Consider the following 18,313-nt stretch of genomic DNA (forward strand, 5'->3'; position numbering starts at 1 on the left):
ATGTAGCGGTTTTGCATTCGATATTAATTTTCCATCTATTAAATATAAACATGTACATACCAATATATATTGGTATATTAATTAATTTTAGGTGACGTTTAGTCGTTGTGATAACGTTTTATTTTTATTATCGAAACATATGCGGCCCTGAAAAGGGCCTTTTTATTGTTGTTGAAAAATACATAAAGTTAGGTAGGTAGGTAGGTAGGTATATATCAGTGGATATACGACCGAACCCAACTTAACCTCCGAAACCGTAGAGGGTGCGGCCCTGGCGCTTCAGAGCGTACACGACGTCCATTGCGGTGACGGTCTTCCTCTTGGCGTGCTCCGTGTAGGTTACCGCGTCGCGGATGACGTTCTCGAGGAAAACCTTGAGAACACCGCGGGTCTCCTCGTATATGAGACCGGAGATACGTTTCACGCCACCCCTGCGCGCCAGACGTCGAATCGCAGGCTTGGTGATACCCTGGATGTTATCACGGAGCACCTTCCTGTGCCGCTTCGCGCCACCTTTTCCCAATCCCTTTCCTCCCTTACCGCGACCGGTCATTGTGAACCAGCGAGTTTCGAATTGAAAACTGAGTGAATTTAAGAATCAACCAACACTGCGTACGTGCCTCACGTACTACGTTCACTGTTCGAATGCGCTTCGCGCCGATTAACTCGCGGTTTATATAGAGAAATGCCCGAACCTCGAATATATATAAGGCGGCAGTTGTCCGAGGGGTGGGGGGGGGGGGGGTATCGGTCGGTCGGTTTGTAGAGATATTCGTCCTTTAATGTTATTTTCGTTGTCGGTTACGTATGTATAATATATAATAACTACATAAATAATCAAAATGAACCCTCCAAATATGTCTACAAACTACAAACGGTAAAGACGTAATACGCAAACAAAAAAATCAATAAAAACAATTAACAAAATTATTAAACTCAGTCAACGCAACGCAACCTTAAGTGGTGCCATAAATATGTACTTAAATAATAATAAAAAATATTTATTATTATTGTGGGCGTGAGGTACTTATTGTTTTCTAAGAAACAATGTAACAATAGTGTAAAATATAGACGCATAATAGAAAATAATATATATATATATATATATATTTTTATTTTTATTTTGTATTCTATTTCTTTTAAAACCTGTTTGTTACCGGACAGACGGTGCGATTGGTCTGTTTAGTCAAAATTTTGTAAATCGTAAAACAATTGATTAATAATTTTCTATCAGTTCATTACTTTTTTTTTATTTTATTTTAAAAGTTTTACGTTTTAATCGTTCGACACGTGATGTCTGTCTGACTGTGGCACTACTGTTGAGTGTGCACAATTAGATGCATCATTTGAATCATATGCGGCCCTGAAAAGGGCCTTTTGTTGTAGTAATAATAATAATAATAATAATATGTTATGTTATGTATACATATTACGCAAAATTAAGCACGCTCGCCGCGAATGCGTCTCGCCAGTTGGATGTCCTTGGGCATGATCGTCACTCGCTTGGCGTGAATGGCGCACAGGTTGGTGTCCTCGAAGAGACCCACCAGATACGCCTCGCTCGCCTCCTGAAGCGCCATCACGGCGGAGCTCTGGAACCTGAGGTCGGTCTTGAAGTCCTGCGCAATCTCCCTCACCAGACGTTGGAACGGCAACTTGCGGATCAACAGCTCGGTACTCTTCTGGTAGCGACGGATCTCTCTCAGCGCGACGGTGCCGGGCCTGTAACGGTGAGGCTTCTTCACGCCGCCGGTGGCGGGAGCGCTCTTGCGGGCCGCCTTGGTGGCGAGCTGCTTTCGCGGCGCCTTACCGCCGGTGGACTTACGGGCTGTCTGCTTTGTACGTGCCATTACGACGACTGCTCGAACTCGCTCACTAACTAACTCAACTCTAAAATTATACGATCACGATCGACACGTCCGTCGCGTATCAACTGTGGTGATGATATAAACCGCGTTCACGCTTTTTTTTTTTTTTTTTTTTTTTTTTTGAAGAAGGAATCTCGCTGTTGGCCTTAAGGGCCTTTACAGCTCAGCTCGGGCTGTTTTGGCGAGCGTAGCTCGACCAGAATGGCGTTTTATCCCGCGGCTAGCGCAAGGGCGTCTCCTGTGAGACTCGAACCTCGGCTTGGGCCGTCGCGGGGCGGTCAATCGCCTGAAGGGCAGGACGGAAGCTCACTGTAGTGAGCGAAGTGCGAAGTAAAGGTCCTCGCCTTCCCCGGTGAAGGCGGTTTTTTACCCTAATCTGAGATTGGCTATTTTTATTATTGGCCGCGCGGGCGGCATTTAATTTATTGTTTGCTACAGTAATTGGATCGTCCGGATCCGTTAGTATGTGTCGAGGCCTCCTGCGAGCCTTTTTTGTCGGGAAGGGGTAATAGTTGATGCTATTACGCACCAGCGGATTGGGATGGTGTTTAGCCTTGTCAAAGTGGCGTGTGGACGCCAACTTCATCCATTGGGCTATGGTAGGGAGCTCCAGGTCATGGTGGAGATCGACGTTTCTCACATAGAAGGGCGCACCGGTCGCGATTCTCATGAATCGCGACTGAAGCACCTGTAGTCGGTGTATATAGGAGGGGGCACAATGCGCAAAGACTACGCTAGCGTATGTCATGCACGGTCGGATGCAGGCCTTGTACAGGGTGACCTTGTGTCTTAGAGACATTTGACTCCTTTTATTTAGGAGGAAATGAAGGCGAGAGAGGACAAAATGTGCCTTCTTGCGAACGGCGGCTATGTGCTTTCGGAAAGACATGCCGCTATCGAGCGTGACTCCTAGATATTTAACGGACTTTTGCCATGGAATGGCTTGCCCGTATAGGGTTACCTCTGTCTTGAGGTGAAATTTATCCCTAGCGATAGCACCGGGGTTGCCCCTGGCAAAGAGAACTGCTACGCTTTTCTCGGGATTTATTTGGAAGCCCCATTTCCGAAACCATTCGCCTAACGACGTGGTAGCGGTCTGGAGTCTGTCCACAATGACACCTCTATCTTTATGGGTGGTATAGAGAGCGGTGTCATCGGCATAGAGGGCTAGCTCCACATTGGGAGCCCTAGGGATGTCGCCGGTATACAGCGTGAACAGAAGGGGCGAGAGGACCGAGCCCTGAGGGACTCCGGCCATGATGGGGCGAGGAGACGATAGCGTTCCTTCTACGCGATAGCGCATTGAGCGGTCGGACAAGAAGTCGTGTACGATACGCACGAGTCTTAGTGGCACATTAAGGTGGTAGAGCTTGTAAACCAAGCCGTTGTGCCAGACCTTGTCGAAAGCTTTCGCTATGTCGAAGAAGAGCGCACCCGTGGCTCTCGGTTTCAGGGAGCTATTCATCCCGGAGAGGATGTGCTCCGTGATTCGATGGACTTGATGAACGCACGAGTGGGCCGGCCTGAAGCCAAACTGCTCATCGGGAATGAGCCCCTTATCTAGGGCAAAGTCTAGGAGGCGCTTTTTAAGTACCTTCTCGTAAAGCTTGCTAAGCGTATTGAGAAGGCTGATAGGGCGGTAACTGGTGGGGTTGTTACGGGGTTTGCCTGGTTTGTGAATACCAATGACAATGGCCTCTTTCCACTGCGCCGGGAAGGTGCAGTTTTCAAGGAGGCAATTGAAAATGGACACTAGTAGGCATATCAGATGGGGCGGGAGGCACCGGAGGACCTTGTTCGAGATGGCGTCGAGACCTGGAGATTTACGAGGCAGTGAACTCTTTATTAGAGTTTTGACCTCGGCGATCGACGTAGGAGGGAGCGGCTCGGGAGGGAGGGGCAGTGCTACGATGCGTTCGACCTCGCGGTTCACGTGTTCGACGTGCGCCGGGTCGCTATGATCGAGATACGGGGTGCACTGCTCCACTAGGTTGACGGCTAAGCACTCGGCTTTTTCGTCGTCGTCGAATGCGTCAGGCAGATTTGAACGCTTGAGAGGGGGCAAGGACGCCACCGTGTCGGTTTTAAGGGAACGCGCGAGAGACCAATAGGCCGTGTGCGAAGGTGACAATTCGCTGGTAAGACGGTCCCAGCGTTCGTTTCTAATTTCCCGCATGCGCTCTTTGACTCGGCGCTGCGAGGCGCGGAGTGCTCTGCGGTTTTCGTCGGTCGGTGCTCTGGCGAAGGCGCGAGTCGCCGCGTTCTTCTCGGTCAACAGACGCCTCGCGTCCGGGGGAAGCTCCCAGCGTTGAGCGAACTCATCTGGGACCTTCCGGGACGACTCGGCGACCTTGGTCTGAATGTGATTAGTGACCGAGGAGATCGCGTCTAACGCGTGAGCGGACGAGACTAAATTGTCGGGGACATTTGGGAGGGCAGAGGTGTCGGCGGGCTTGAGGGCCTCGTCTAACTTCTGCCAGTCGACAATGGACTTGAACCTCTTCTCTCGAGTGTTAGGAGGGCCGAATTCAAAGTGAACCGGGAAGTGGTCCGAGTCTAACTCGTGTAACGTCTCTACGCTTCGCGGCTGTAGTGCCACGTTACGTAAAACCGCTACGTCTATGACGTCCGTTGAGAGAAGGCCGTTGCCTGTTATGCCACGGCGAGTCGGTTGTATGGGGGCAATGACGTTGAAATTGAGCACGTCTATAAGCCTATTGAGGGCTAACCCATTAGGGTTTTGTTTTGAACTATTCCAGTCCCCGTGTTTGCTATTGAGATCCCCGACTAATAAGACCGAGGGGCCCATCGCAAACAGGGTTCTGAGATCGCTCTCTAGTATGACCTTGGCGGGAGGGAGGTACACCGACGCGATAATAATCGGCTGATGGCCGGTCATGGCTACGCGCAACACAGAGCACTCTATGTTGGTAAGGGAGGGCGGGTCTAACGGCGAGCAGTGAAGCGCTCGTCTATAATAAATGAGCGTACCGCCTTTCGCCGTAGGTCGGTCGTTTCGCACTACGTTGTAATTTGCGAATCTGGGAGCGCGAACGCTGGGCTTGAGGAAAGATTCCTGTACTAGGAAAATATCTATTTGGTGGCGAACGAGGAAATCTCGAACCAAATCTGCCTGCGGCTTGAAACCGTTTGCATTGAAAGTCACCACGGACAGTGATCGGGCCTTGATCCTAGACGTGGTCGTAGCTATTGCGGTGTGGTGGAGTCTGCAAATTGTCGCACGGACTTAAGGAGCTGGACGTGCTCGATTACGAGTTGCTTCTTGTCTTCCGCGTTGTTGGCGGATTTGAAAGCCTCGGAGAAGGCGACAAGAGCGTCGATGTCTAGCGCGTCTACGATACTAAACGCGAGATTTAAGGCGTCGCGGACCTTTTCTGATTCCGCGGCGGCCTCAGCCGTGTGGCTGAGGGCTTTAGCCGGAGGGCTCACCTTGCGTGTGGGCCTCTCCGTTATGACGGGGGTCGGCGCCGGCGCCTGGGAAGGCTTTACGGCTGCCGATTTTGTTGGCAGAGGCGGGAAGGCCTCTGACGTGAGCTGGGGAGGGCCCTCCGTAACGGGGGGCTTGGTCCAGGCACTATTCCTAGGAGGTGGGGCCGGCACGTACGTGGGCTTTGCTCCCGCGCCACGACGGACCGCATCGCGCCCCGCCGTGCGCCCAGACGCCGGCCTATGCGCCTTGGGGGCACGAGGGCACCCGCGATAATTCGCTGGGTGGCCCTGTTGCCCGCAAAGCACGCACGCCGGCGGCTCAGCGCACGGAAGCGTTCTTTTGCAGTCCGCCGTGCCGTGGTCGCCTAGGCACTTTACGCACCGTGCCCTAGCGAAACAGTTACGGGCCGCATGCCCGTAGAGTTGACAGCGGTGACACTGTCGTGTGAAGGAGTGTTTGAGGGGGGTTTCAACCCTCAGCCCCGAGAGCTTGCAACACTCTCTCAGGCTAAATATCTTTTTCCCACTCGGGGTGGGATCGAGGACAACGAGTACCATGTCGTACTCTTCTTTCGTTGTTCTCTTGAGCATGCGGAATACATCCCTTACGGGGTATCCCTGCTCAGTGAGGTCCGATTGGACTATCCCGGAGTCTATCTCCTTTGGGATGCCCTTAATGACTACCCTTAGGACGCGCTCCTCGGGTAGGGGGAAGGTGTGGCCACCGATACCTTCAGAGCGAAGGTATGAAGTTAGAAAGCGGTGGTGATCAGATGAAAAGACCTGAACGCAAAGGTTATCCCTTAGCGTTCGGGCCTTGTAATTTATCGACTTTGTGTCGAGAATTTTTGATAGGGTCGGCCAGGCGCCCTTGTCCCTAACGTATACGGGCGGGGGGGTTTTAATGCGGTCCGCGGGGGCGGGGGGCGCAGGTTTTCCCGATAAGAGGGAACTAAGATCCCTCTTCGGAGGGTTGGCGGCTTGAGTGGGCCTTTTGGCGGGGGGACCGCCGTTGGCCGAACGCTTCTTCTTCCGGCCGACGGTTTGAAAGCCGTCGCTCTCGGAAGATGAATTTTGTGCGGCTTCGTCGGCCGCTAACGCCGGAGTGGATTGGGTCGACATGACCGATGACGGGCGTGAATTTAAATCCGTCTCCTCATCGCTGGCACTTCCCACTTCAGGGAGTGGTGAGCGCGAGCGCGAGCGAGGGAGTGTAACGAATTTCGATGCCTTCGCGGAGGCATTTTTCTTCGCCTTACGCGGCGACGGCGATGGTGAACGCGGCGAATCCGCGGTTTCGGACTCGTTAAAAGCCCGCAAAGCGTCGGGGAAGCGCTCTTGGAGAAAGAGCAGTATTTTTCTTAAGTCAGGGGGTGGATCCCCGGACGCCATTCTGTTGGCGGGAAGCCAACAGTTTGACGGCGGGTGTGTACCTAGTTGCCTAAGTGTGGTGAGTACCTAAGCTAATGGTTTGCCCTAATATGTGGTGTGTCTCCGCTGGTGATAGCGGAGGTGAGGTTTGTCACCGACCTAACCAGCCCGTAGGAGATTGGGTATAAGAGCCCCTACGGATGTGACAGGACCCGTCCAACAGTGGACCTGTGTTTAGCCGGTTGCTAGAGAGTAGTTGGCGTACCTACTCCCCAATACGTGCCTACTAGGAGGCCCGGCCGTGCACAGGACTTGGAGGAAGCGGAGGGGCTGTTACGCGCCTTGAAAAAGGCACGGTGTATGCACCCCGGACAAAAACACTCCCGCACAAGGCGTTAACCCACAGATAACCGTTTGGCACCGTTAGGTGGCTATCTGAGGGCCGCAGGTAAACCCGCGTTCATAAAATGCAGCCTTCAACCCGATGTCCAAACACCGAAGACGCGAAGCGACCAATGAGAGGGCGGCAGGCAGCAAGGCAGCGATCGGGCTGACCAATGAGAGGGCAGCAGGCAGCAAGCAGCAAGGCAGCGGTCGGACAGCGCGTGCGCACTGTACAGCGGCAAGCGGCGATGACTCACTCGGAGCGAGCGAGATGGCACTACAGCACTGATGACTCACACGGAGAGAGCACTGGAGCAGACGTCCGCACGGGTCGGCGGTCGGAAGCGAAGTGAACCCCGCGTTCACGCGCGGAGAGCGCCTTTATATATAAAATCGAAAAGAGCTCGGGGGTAAGGACGGGTTTGCCGTGCGTGACAAAAAAAGAAGCGTACCTATGTGAATGAAATTGTTTATAACATAATAATAAATATATATTATCACTGGTCGGTCGGTCAGCGGATAACATTTATGCATGCATAATATATAATTATACTTATATACATACAATGTATGTGTTTTGTTTTGATTTTTCTTTATAGGTGTAGGTTAACTACTAAAGCCGACATGTTATTTAATAATACATTTTCATGGTAGATTTTATGTCAAATGTTTACTAGATATGTGGTGTATTTAGAGAGTATTTATTTATTTATTTATTTATAGTTTTTTACGCTTGTCGTTGATACTATGTGGTCTCTACGGACTCTTCGGATATATATTGTGGCCCTGAAAAGGGCCGTTTGTTTGGTTGGTTGGTTGGTACTTGATGGTACTATGATGATGATGATTATTATTATTGTCAATCGCTCTCATTATGATATAATATAATAAGAGAAATCGCCGGCGCTGAGACGACGCGGCGTCTGGATGACGTGTTCGTCTCCTACGTTGCGTACGTCACCGCCGTTGTCCCACCCCGCCGCGACGCTCACTTGGAGCTGGTGTACTTGGTGACGGCCTTGGTGCCCTCGCTGACGGCGTGCTTGGCGAGCTCGCCGGGCAGCAGGAGCCTCACGGAGGTCTGCACCTCGCGGGACGTGATCGTCGAACGCTTGTTGTAGTGAGCGAGACGAGACGCCTCAGCCGCGATCCTCTCGAAGATGTCGTTCACGAACGAGTTCATGATTGACATCGCCTTCGAAGAGATACCGGTGTCGGGATGCACCTGCTTGAGCACCTTGTAGATGTAAATGGCGTAGCTCTCCTTCCTCTTGTGCTTCTTTTTCTTTTTGTCCGATTTGGATATGTTCTTCTGTGCCTTGCCGGACTTCTTGGCCGCCTTGCCGCTGGTCTTTGGTGGCATAGTGAACGCGAGATGCGAGATGCGAGAGTTGAGAGAATGTATCGACTACTGCACACACCACACGAGAATAGCTTTTTTAAAAAATTTTTCGTCACTTCAGTATACTTCACTTTGAAAGTGTTCTTGCAACCGGTCCGGAGTTACATGGTATACGTTTCGCGGCGGCCAATCGATCGCGTCGTTACCGTTAGAACGCCGCGTGTTGGGACACGAGAGGGGGGGGGGGGGGGGGGAACGGCGCCGTCGAAGGGGGCGGGGCGTTGTATTATATGTGTATCTGTCTCTATCTCCGTCTCCCTCTCCCTCTGACACGATTTATTTATGGTTATTTAAAGTAAAATTTACAACAACAACAACAAAAAAAAAAATGTACATAACATAGTATGCATGTATTGTCTATTAAGTATTACTGATTGGATGATTGCGTAAGCGAGTAATTTCGAGCGTGTTATTATTATTAAGTATGAAAAAGAAATGAAAAAAAAATTGCGAGATTTATCTATTGGTTATTGTCTATATTATATTGTAGTATAGGTAATTTAATACTAATTTGATAGAAACAAATAATCATCTACTAATATTACATTTTGTCTGATGACCGTTTTTATATATCACAGTAGTAGTAGTAGTAGTAGTAGTAGTAGTAGTAGTAGTAGCAGTAGTAGTATACTTATAATAGATAATAATATGTAGGTAGGTATAATCTCGGTGAGATCAAAGTACGTATTATGTCGTTGAAACATTTATCTAACAAAAAATGGTGGTGGTACGGTTGCCACACCACCACCACCACCATCATTGCGTTTTAATGAATCATATTGCGGCCCTGAAAAGGGCCTTTTAGGTCGTTGCAATGACAACGATACGATTGTATTGTAATGTAATTTATGTCTTCTTCTCGGTCTTCTTGGGGAGAAGGACCGCCTGAATGTTAGGCAGTACACCGCCCTGTGCGATGGTCACGCCGGAGAGTAGCTTGTTGAGCTCCTCGTCGTTGCGTATGGCCAACTGCAGGTGACGCGGTATGATCCTGGTCTTTTTGTTGTCACGGGCCGCGTTACCGGCCAACTCGAGCACTTCGGCCGCCAGGTACTCCATAACGGCCGCAAGGTAGACCGGCGCACCGGCACCCACCCTCTCGGCGTAGTTGCCCTTCCTGAGCAGCCTGTGGATACGACCGACCGGGAACTGGAGACCTGCGCGGTTGGAACGCGACTTTGCCTTCCCCTTGACCTTGCCGCCCTTGCCACGTCCGGACATTTTGTATGATTGTTTGTTTGTACGTACACAACACGACACTACTCTACACAACTACTCGACAGCGAAACGGTAAGACTGGTGAGTGAGGTTTTTTTTTCCATAGCGACGAATTTGTTAAATATAAATTCCAACGGTATTTAACCAACCGGCCGGGTATGACAAACGACGAGGTCTACTTCTCTACGCTACTAAACGCGATTGGATGCCGGCCGAGCGAGCGAGCGATATTCAGAGAGATAGAGAGCGAGCGAGATGGGGAGGGCTGACTGACGTCCAGTACCGTATCTACGTATACATAATATTATGTAAAGAAAAAAAGTAGTATGTTTCTTTATTGTATACTAGATGGCGGTAGCATCCATCCATCGCGGTTGGAAAAAGTAGTCGAATCTTGAGATTGAATTGAGTTTTAATGACGTTTCTCTATTTTTTTTAAGTTTAATGAAATTAAGCAACACAACACAACACAAATTGTTTATTTGAATTATCAATTCCAAATAAAATAACATATATAATCTTATACGTTGTATTCTTATATTCTTATACTGTTACGTTTAACCGTCCCTCCGCGACTTATTTATATATAAAAAAAAAAATAATAATAATAATAATAATAAATAATAATGTGAAGTAGACACTATTAATGGGTAGAAGATAGATGATAACTTCTAATGAACCTATTGTCGATTTTTATATTTCAAGTTAGGGTTTCACAGACAGACAGACAGACAGCCCGGTATGTAATATATACGTAGGTGTATAAAATATAAATCTCATATTTTTAGCACATTATTTTTTAAAGATATTTTAAAATGATGGCAATGATGTACAGTAGAAATATGAAATATGCGGGGGGCGGGGGCGGGGGGTAGTGCAATAGGTCTCCCTATTGTTTGCAACTTTTATTGCACCAACACATCTGGCAAAGGTGTAATTATTTTAGAATATTGTTTTGTCGGGCAGTCGGGCGGCGGAGGCGGAGGCGACGCTCCAGACGGGCCCGTGCGATTAACACGTATTAATTATTGTTATAGCGATTGGTAGACGACGACGACGACGACGACGAAGAAGAAGTGATCGCGACGGTGGTGGTGGTGTCGTACGGTACGGTGATTGTGGCGAAGAACGGCGGTGCTATACAGGTGTGATATGAATATATATATTTATTTATTTATTTATCGATTTATCTATTTGTCTATTTTTTGTATCTCTCGTGTGAAGTGCGCGCGTTCAACGAACTGATTGAGATGAGATGTGACGTGACGTGATGTGATGTGATGTGATGTGATGTGATGTACGATCAAGATGATCAGAGAGAATGTCTATCTATCTATATATCTCTAAGACTGAACTGTGAAGTGTTGTTTTCTAGGATCGCATTAATTAAGTGTCGCGACGGCTGTCGAGTTGCTAGCAAATAGGTAAGTTAATAATATGTATATCACTACTTTTTTTTTTTATATCTTTAACAACGTGCATTGCATACATACAGGCATTATACCAACACATGATACTAACAAAATGCACGTAAATACTATATATATATATATACAATATATATATATACAAATAGTTCAAAAACGTTTCCTTGGAAAGCTTTGCAATCGTCTACGCTTGCCTGGCGTGCCGCCGTGCCTACTATTGCACGTGTACAAACGTGTGCTTATAGCAAGCTTATTTCAAGTTTATTTATATAAAATATTTAACTTTTATAATATACATACATCTTTGCGTATATACCCCTAGCGTTGCTGTCTCGCTCTTACAACTTAATTACAAATATCTATTGATGTGTGGTTTAAGTTTTTATTTTGTTTATTACTGTTCTGTACTGTTTTTGATATTTTTAATATATAATCATATTTTTTAGGCATACACGTTGATTTAGAATATGTATATGTTTCGACAAAATAGGTAATCTCTTATTATTTATTTATTTATTTAATTATATATAAGTAATTTTATTATTACTACCTTTTCACGTTTATTTATCGATTGAAACTCTCAACTTCGGTTTCGCGAAACATATGTTAGCCCTGAAAAGGGCTTTTTGTGTGGCGTGTTTGTGCGTGTTGTTGTGTGTGTGTGTATACATACAACATCGACACAACCGACCAACTTGTGATGCGTTCGTCGCTCTTCCGTCCGGTGGCCGACCCTCCTCCTCCTCCTCCTCCTTCTTCTTCTTACCGGTGATCAGCGCACGCGAACACAGTGCGGCGGCTCGTGCGTATTGAACGTGGATTGTCGCGTTCACTTCTTGGAAGCGGCCGATGCCTTTTTAGCGGTGGCGGCCTTCGATTTGGGCGCGGCGGCTGCTGCCTTCTTCGGTTTGGGTGCTTTAGGTTTTTTGGTCGGTGGTTTCGCGCTCCTCTTCGCCTTGGAAGCGGCGGCGGTGGTCGACGCGCCCTTGCCGGACGCTGCGGCGGAGGCGGCCGCGGAGCCGCGACCTTTCTTCGGAGCGGCCGACGCGGCCGGCTTCCTCTTGGCCGCAGCGGCTGCCTTCTTGTCTTTGGCGGTGCCACCCCTTCCGCCCGCCTTGGCGGGGGACGCGGTCTCGGCGGCCGCGGCGGCGGCCTTCTTGCTCCTGGCGCCCGCACTCGCGGCGGTCTTCTTGGCGGCTTGTGCGGTCGGCTTCTTCACCGATTTGGCCGCGGAGGACGCCGCCGCGGCGGAGCCCCTGCCGCCGGAGGAAGCGGAGGCGGCCGTCGCCTTCTTCGCCGCGCCGCCGCCGGTTCCCGACTTGCTGTCTATCTTGAACGAGCCCGATGCGCCCTTGCCCTTCGTCTGAATCAGGGTGCCGGAGGCGACCGCGCGCTTGAGATACTTTCTTATGAACGGCGCCAACCTCTCGGCGTCTAGGCTATAATTCGAGGCGATGTATTTCTTGATCGCCTGCAGGGACGATCCGCTCCTCTCCTTGAGCTCTTTGATCGCGCTGTTGACCATGTCGGAAGTCTTGGGGTGCGTTGGTCTCGCCTTGGGTTTCTTCGCGGCGGCCGCCGCCGCTGCCGCTTTTGGTGCCTTCTTGGCGGGCGTCGCCGGCGCGGGTGTCTCCGATGCTACTGCTGTGTCGGCCATTTTTTTTATTTTTATTAACAATTAATTAGACACTTAACAACGTTAACACGTAAATTAACGAGTTTTTAATATATTGTAAAATTGTAGTGAATGTACAACAATGCTAAGAGTGCGCGGCGCTAGTGAGCGCCTGCCAGACGAATCAGTATACCGCGACGAGAGCTTCGTCAACTATATGCGTTTTCTCGTATTCGGCGTGGAAACTTTTCACTAACACGTCTCAGTTTGATCGGAATTTTTCCAATATATAATCGAGAAATTGCACAAAATCTCTATTCTAATTAGACTTTATGATATCCGCGACCGGTCACGACTTCGAGTCGCCCTGCAGGCGTTGGCGTGCGTTAGGTATCGACTTTTAAAGTTTGTTATTGTCGACTCGCGCGCGTACCGTTAACTTTAAATTGACAATTAAACAATTAAATCAAACGGTATTCGCACGTGCGATGTCTCCCGTTGAACGTCAAGATTCCAAGGTTCAACGGGATCCGTTCGTTTAGACAATATATTAAGATTACGATTGATTTTATCGCATCGAATGCGGCATGTTGTAGAACAGCACCACTCTCCGAGACGAGGCCGTAGAGGCGCGCGTTCTCTTCGCTCCGTAACACACAATATAAGTTTATTAATAAAATATATATTGGTAAAAGGTTGATGATAATATAACAAAAGATGTAAATAAGAAAATTTCATTAGCCCAGGAGCGATTCGGTCGCGACCTGCGGCCGTTTAGGTTAGACGTATATCTATATTGTTAATTTTCATAATATATCATATGTATATTATTATCAAAATCTCAATTACGCTATATTACGACGTGATTGTTAAAGCCGTACCGTACCGTGTACCTACTTTACATACTAAGTACATACGAAGACTTTATATTATTATCACGCTACACGTAACGTGTATGTAGGTATGTAGATAGTTAGCTTTAGATATCTATAGGGAAATGTAGCGGTTTTGCATTCGATATTAATTTTCCATCTATTAAATATAAACATGTACATACCAATATATATTGGTATATTAATTAATTTTAGGTGACGTTTAGTCGTTGTGATAACGTTTTATTTTTATTATCGAAACATATGCGGCCCTGAAAAGGGCCTTTTTATTGTTGTTGAAAAATACATAAAGTTAGGTAGGTAGGTAGGTAGGTATATATCAGTGGATATACGACCGAACCCAACTTAACCTCCGAAACCGTAGAGGGTGCGGCCCTGGCGCTTCAGAGCGTACACGACGTCCATTGCGGTGACGGTCTTCCTCTTGGCGTGCTCCGTGTAGGTTACCGCGTCGCGGATGACGTTCTCGAGGAAAACCTTGAGAACACCGCGGGTCTCCTCGTATATGAGACCGGAGATACGTTTCACGCCACCCCTGCGCGCCAGACGTCGAATCGCAGGCTTGGTGATACCCTGGATGTTATCACGGAGCACCTTCCTGTGCCGCTTCGCGCCACCTTTTCCCAATCCCTTTCCTCCCTTACCGCGACCGGTCATTGTGAACCAGCGAGTTTCGAATTGAAAACTGAGTGAATTTAAGAATCAACCAACACTGCGTACGTGCCTCACGTACTACGTTCACTGTTCGAATGCGCTTCGCGCCGATTAACTCGCGGTTTATATAGAGAAATGCCCGAACCTCGAATATATATAAGGCGGCAGTTGTCCGAGGGGTGGGGGGGGGGGGGGTATCGGTCGGTCGGTTTGTAGAGATATTCGTCCTTTAATGTTATTTTCGTTGTCGGTTACGTATGTATAATATATAATAACTACATAAATAATCAAAATGAACCCTCCAAATATGTCTACAAACTACAAACGGTAAAGACGTAATACGCAAACAAAAAAATCAATAAAAACAATTAACAAAATTATTAAACTCAGTCAACGCAACGCAACCTTAAGTGGTGCCATAAATATGTACTTAAATAATAATAAAAAATATTTATTATTATTGTGGGCGTGAGGTACTTATTGTTTTCTAAGAAACAATGTAACAATAGTGTAAAATATAGACGCATAATAGAAAATAATATATATATATATATATATATTTTTATTTTTATTTTGTATTCTATTTCTTTTAAAACCTGTTTGTTACCGGACAGACGGTGCGATTGGTCTGTTTAGTCAAAATTTTGTAAATCGTAAAACAATTGATTAATAATTTTCTATCAGTTCATTACTTTTTTTTTATTTTATTTTAAAAGTTTTACGTTTTAATCGTTCGACACGTGATGTCTGTCTGACTGTGGCACTACTGTTGAGTGTGCACAATTAGATGCATCATTTGAATCATATGCGGCCCTGAAAAGGGCCTTTTGTTGTAGTAATAATAATAATAATAATAATATGTTATGTTATGTATACATATTACGCAAAATTAAGCACGCTCGCCGCGAATGCGTCTCGCCAGTTGGATGTCCTTGGGCATGATCGTCACTCGCTTGGCGTGAATGGCGCACAGGTTGGTGTCCTCGAAGAGACCCACCAGATACGCCTCGCTCGCCTCCTGAAGCGCCATCACGGCGGAGCTCTGGAACCTGAGGTCGGTCTTGAAGTCCTGCGCAATCTCCCTCACCAGACGTTGGAACGGCAACTTGCGGATCAACAGCTCGGTACTCTTCTGGTAGCGACGGATCTCTCTCAGCGCGACGGTGCCGGGCCTGTAACGGTGAGGCTTCTTCACGCCGCCGGTGGCGGGAGCGCTCTTGCGGGCCGCCTTGGTGGCGAGCTGCTTTCGCGGCGCCTTACCGCCGGTGGACTTACGGGCTGTCTGCTTTGTACGTGCCATTACGACGACTGCTCGAACTCGCTCACTAACTAACTCAACTCTAAAATTATACGATCACGATCGACACGTCCGTCGCGTATCAACTGTGGTGATGATATAAACCGCGTTCACGCGCGGAGAGCGCCTTTATATATAAAATCGAAAAGAGCTCGGGGGTAAGGACGGGTTTGCCGTGCGTGACAAAAAAAGAAGCGTACCTATGTGAATGAAATTGTTTATAACATAATAATAAATATATATTATCACTGGTCGGTCGGTCAGCGGATAACATTTATGCATGCATAATATATAATTATACTTATATACATACAATGTATGTGTTTTGTTTTGATTTTTCTTTATAGGTGTAGGTTAACTACTAAAGCCGACATGTTATTTAATAATACATTTTCATGGTAGATTTTATGTCAAATGTTTACTAGATATGTGGTGTATTTAGAGAGTATTTATTTATTTATTTATTTATAGTTTTTTACGCTTGTCGTTGATACTATGTGGTCTCTACGGACTCTTCGGATATATATTGTGGCCCTGAAAAGGGCCGTTTGTTTGGTTGGTTGGTTGGTACTTGATGGTACTATGATGATGATGATTATTATTATTGTCAATCGCTCTCATTATGATATAATATAATAAGAGAAATCGCCGGCGCTGAGACGACGCGGCGTCTGGATGACGTGTTCGTCTCCTACGTTGCGTACGTCACCGCCGTTGTCCCACCCCGCCGCGACGCTCACTTGGAGCTGGTGTACTTGGTGACGGCCTTGGTGCCCTCGCTGACGGCGTGCTTGGCGAGCTCGCCGGGCAGCAGGAGCCTCACGGAGGTCTGCACCTCGCGGGACGTGATCGTCGAACGCTTGTTGTAGTGAGCGAGACGAGACGCCTCAGCCGCGATCCTCTCGAAGATGTCGTTCACGAACGAGTTCATGATTGACATCGCCTTCGAAGAGATACCGGTGTCGGGATGCACCTGCTTGAGCACCTTGTAGATGTAAATGGCGTAGCTCTCCTTCCTCTTGTGCTTCTTTTTCTTTTTGTCCGATTTGGATATGTTCTTCTGTGCCTTGCCGGACTTCTTGGCCGCCTTGCCGCTGGTCTTTGGTGGCATAGTGAACGCGAGATGCGAGATGCGAGAGTTGAGAGAATGTATCGACTACTGCACACACCACACGAGAATAGCTTTTTTAAAAAATTTTTCGTCACTTCAGTATACTTCACTTTGAAAGTGTTCTTGCAACCGGTCCGGAGTTACATGGTATACGTTTCGCGGCGGCCAATCGATCGCGTCGTTACCGTTAGAACGCCGCGTGTTGGGACACGAGAGGGGGGGGGGGGGGGGTGAACGGCGCCGTCGAAGGGGGCGGGGCGTTGTATTATATGTGTATCTGTCTCTATCTCCGTCTCCCTCTCCCTCTGACACGATTTATTTATGGTTATTTAAAGTAAAATTTACAACAACAACAACAAAAAAAAAAATGTACATAACATAGTATGCATGTATTGTCTATTAAGTATTACTGATTGGATGATTGCGTAAGCGAGTAATTTCGAGCGTGTTATTATTATTAAGTATGAAAAAGAAATGAAAAAAAAATTGCGAGATTTATCTATTGGTTATTGTCTATATTATATTGTAGTATAGGTAATTTAATACTAATTTGATAGAAACAAATAATCATCTACTAATATTACATTTTGTCTGATGACCGTTTTTATATATCACAGTAGTAGTAGTAGTAGTAGTAGTAGTAGTAGTAGTAGTAGCAGTAGTAGTATACTTATAATAGATAATAATATGTAGGTAGGTATAATCTCGGTGAGATCAAAGTACGTATTATGTCGTTGAAACATTTATCTAACAAAAAATGGTGGTGGTACGGTTGCCACACCACCACCACCACCATCATTGCGTTTTAATGAATCATATTGCGGCCCTGAAAAGGGCCTTTTAGGTCGTTGCAATGACAACGATACGATTGTATTGTAATGTAATTTATGTCTTCTTCTCGGTCTTCTTGGGGAGAAGGACCGCCTGAATGTTAGGCAGTACACCGCCCTGTGCGATGGTCACGCCGGAGAGTAGCTTGTTGAGCTCCTCGTCGTTGCGTATGGCCAACTGCAGGTGACGCGGTATGATCCTGGTCTTTTTGTTGTCACGGGCCGCGTTACCGGCCAACTCGAGCACTTCGGCCGCCAGGTACTCCATAACGGCCGCAAGGTAGACCGGCGCACCGGCACCCACCCTCTCGGCGTAGTTGCCCTTCCTGAGCAGCCTGTGGATACGACCGACCGGGAACTGGAGACCTGCGCGGTTGGAACGCGACTTTGCCTTCCCCTTGACCTTGCCGCCCTTGCCACGTCCGGACATTTTGTATGATTGTTTGTTTGTACGTACACAACACGACACTACTCTACACAACTACTCGACAGCGAAACGGTAAGACTGGTGAGTGAGGTTTTTTTTTCCATAGCGACGAATTTGTTAAATATAAATTCCAACGGTATTTAACCAACCGGCCGGGTATGACAAACGACGAGGTCTACTTCTCTACGCTACTAAACGCGATTGGATGCCGGCCGAGCGAGCGAGCGATATTCAGAGAGATAGAGAGCGAGCGAGATGGGGAGGGCTGACTGACGTCCAGTACCGTATCTACGTATACATAATATTATGTAAAGAAAAAAAGTAGTATGTTTCTTTATTGTATACTAGATGGCGGTAGCATCCATC

General features: G+C 47.5%; 8 protein-coding genes across 8 annotated transcripts; all 8 read right to left on the reverse strand.

The window, feature by feature from the left end:
- Positions 1-109: 109 nt before the first annotated feature.
- Positions 110-632, reverse strand: LOC123717726 (histone H4). Its single transcript, XM_045673868.1, has one exon. It carries the CDS (start codon positions 551-553, stop codon positions 242-244), a length of 312 nt encoding a protein of 103 aa, XP_045529824.1. The 5' UTR covers positions 554-632; the 3' UTR covers positions 110-241.
- Positions 633-7,853: 7,221 nt separating this feature from the next.
- LOC123717715 (histone H2B) lies at positions 7,854-8,504 on the reverse strand. The gene has a single exon (XM_045673857.1). The coding sequence runs from the start codon at positions 8,434-8,436 to the stop codon at positions 8,062-8,064; it is 375 nt and encodes a 124-aa protein (XP_045529813.1). The 5' UTR covers positions 8,437-8,504; the 3' UTR covers positions 7,854-8,061.
- A 750-nt stretch (positions 8,505-9,254) lies between these two features.
- On the reverse strand, positions 9,255-9,769 carry LOC123717717 (histone H2A). The gene has a single exon (XM_045673859.1). It carries the CDS (start codon positions 9,694-9,696, stop codon positions 9,322-9,324), a length of 375 nt encoding a protein of 124 aa, XP_045529815.1. The 5' UTR covers positions 9,697-9,769; the 3' UTR covers positions 9,255-9,321.
- Positions 9,770-11,568: 1,799 nt separating this feature from the next.
- On the reverse strand, positions 11,569-12,863 carry LOC123717705 (late histone H1-like). The gene has a single exon (XM_045673847.1). The coding sequence runs from the start codon at positions 12,775-12,777 to the stop codon at positions 11,950-11,952; it is 828 nt and encodes a 275-aa protein (XP_045529803.1). The 5' UTR covers positions 12,778-12,863; the 3' UTR covers positions 11,569-11,949.
- A 978-nt stretch (positions 12,864-13,841) lies between these two features.
- Positions 13,842-14,364, reverse strand: LOC123717727 (histone H4). Its single transcript, XM_045673869.1, has one exon. The coding sequence runs from the start codon at positions 14,283-14,285 to the stop codon at positions 13,974-13,976; it is 312 nt and encodes a 103-aa protein (XP_045529825.1). The 5' UTR covers positions 14,286-14,364; the 3' UTR covers positions 13,842-13,973.
- Positions 14,365-14,937: 573 nt separating this feature from the next.
- On the reverse strand, positions 14,938-15,634 carry LOC123717733 (histone H3). The gene has a single exon (XM_045673874.1). It carries the CDS (start codon positions 15,580-15,582, stop codon positions 15,172-15,174), a length of 411 nt encoding a protein of 136 aa, XP_045529830.1. The 5' UTR covers positions 15,583-15,634; the 3' UTR covers positions 14,938-15,171.
- A 473-nt stretch (positions 15,635-16,107) lies between these two features.
- Positions 16,108-16,758, reverse strand: LOC123717711 (histone H2B). The gene has a single exon (XM_045673852.1). It carries the CDS (start codon positions 16,688-16,690, stop codon positions 16,316-16,318), a length of 375 nt encoding a protein of 124 aa, XP_045529808.1. The 5' UTR covers positions 16,691-16,758; the 3' UTR covers positions 16,108-16,315.
- A 750-nt stretch (positions 16,759-17,508) lies between these two features.
- Positions 17,509-18,023, reverse strand: LOC123717718 (histone H2A). Its single transcript, XM_045673860.1, has one exon. The coding sequence runs from the start codon at positions 17,948-17,950 to the stop codon at positions 17,576-17,578; it is 375 nt and encodes a 124-aa protein (XP_045529816.1). The 5' UTR covers positions 17,951-18,023; the 3' UTR covers positions 17,509-17,575.
- Positions 18,024-18,313: the final 290 nt, after the last annotated feature.

This window comes from Pieris brassicae, chromosome 13, assembly GCF_905147105.1.
Source record: "Pieris brassicae chromosome 13, ilPieBrab1.1, whole genome shotgun sequence".
Lineage (NCBI taxonomy): Eukaryota > Metazoa > Arthropoda > Insecta > Lepidoptera > Pieridae > Pieris > Pieris brassicae.

Bases quoted from the DNA above. Each gene is read 5' to 3' on its own strand.
- LOC123717705 (XM_045673847.1), bottom strand. From the start codon at position 12,777: ATGGCCGACACAGCAGTAGCATCGGAGACACCCGCGCCGGCGACGCCC.
- LOC123717718 (XM_045673860.1), bottom strand. From the start codon at position 17,950: ATGTCCGGACGTGGCAAGGGCGGCAAGGTCAAGGGGAAGGCAAAGTCG.
- LOC123717717 (XM_045673859.1), bottom strand. From the start codon at position 9,696: ATGTCCGGACGTGGCAAGGGCGGCAAGGTCAAGGGGAAGGCAAAGTCG.
- LOC123717711 (XM_045673852.1), bottom strand. From the start codon at position 16,690: ATGCCACCAAAGACCAGCGGCAAGGCGGCCAAGAAGTCCGGCAAGGCA.
- LOC123717727 (XM_045673869.1), bottom strand. From the start codon at position 14,285: ATGACCGGTCGCGGTAAGGGAGGAAAGGGATTGGGAAAAGGTGGCGCG.
- LOC123717726 (XM_045673868.1), bottom strand. From the start codon at position 553: ATGACCGGTCGCGGTAAGGGAGGAAAGGGATTGGGAAAAGGTGGCGCG.
- LOC123717715 (XM_045673857.1), bottom strand. From the start codon at position 8,436: ATGCCACCAAAGACCAGCGGCAAGGCGGCCAAGAAGTCCGGCAAGGCA.
- LOC123717733 (XM_045673874.1), bottom strand. From the start codon at position 15,582: ATGGCACGTACAAAGCAGACAGCCCGTAAGTCCACCGGCGGTAAGGCG.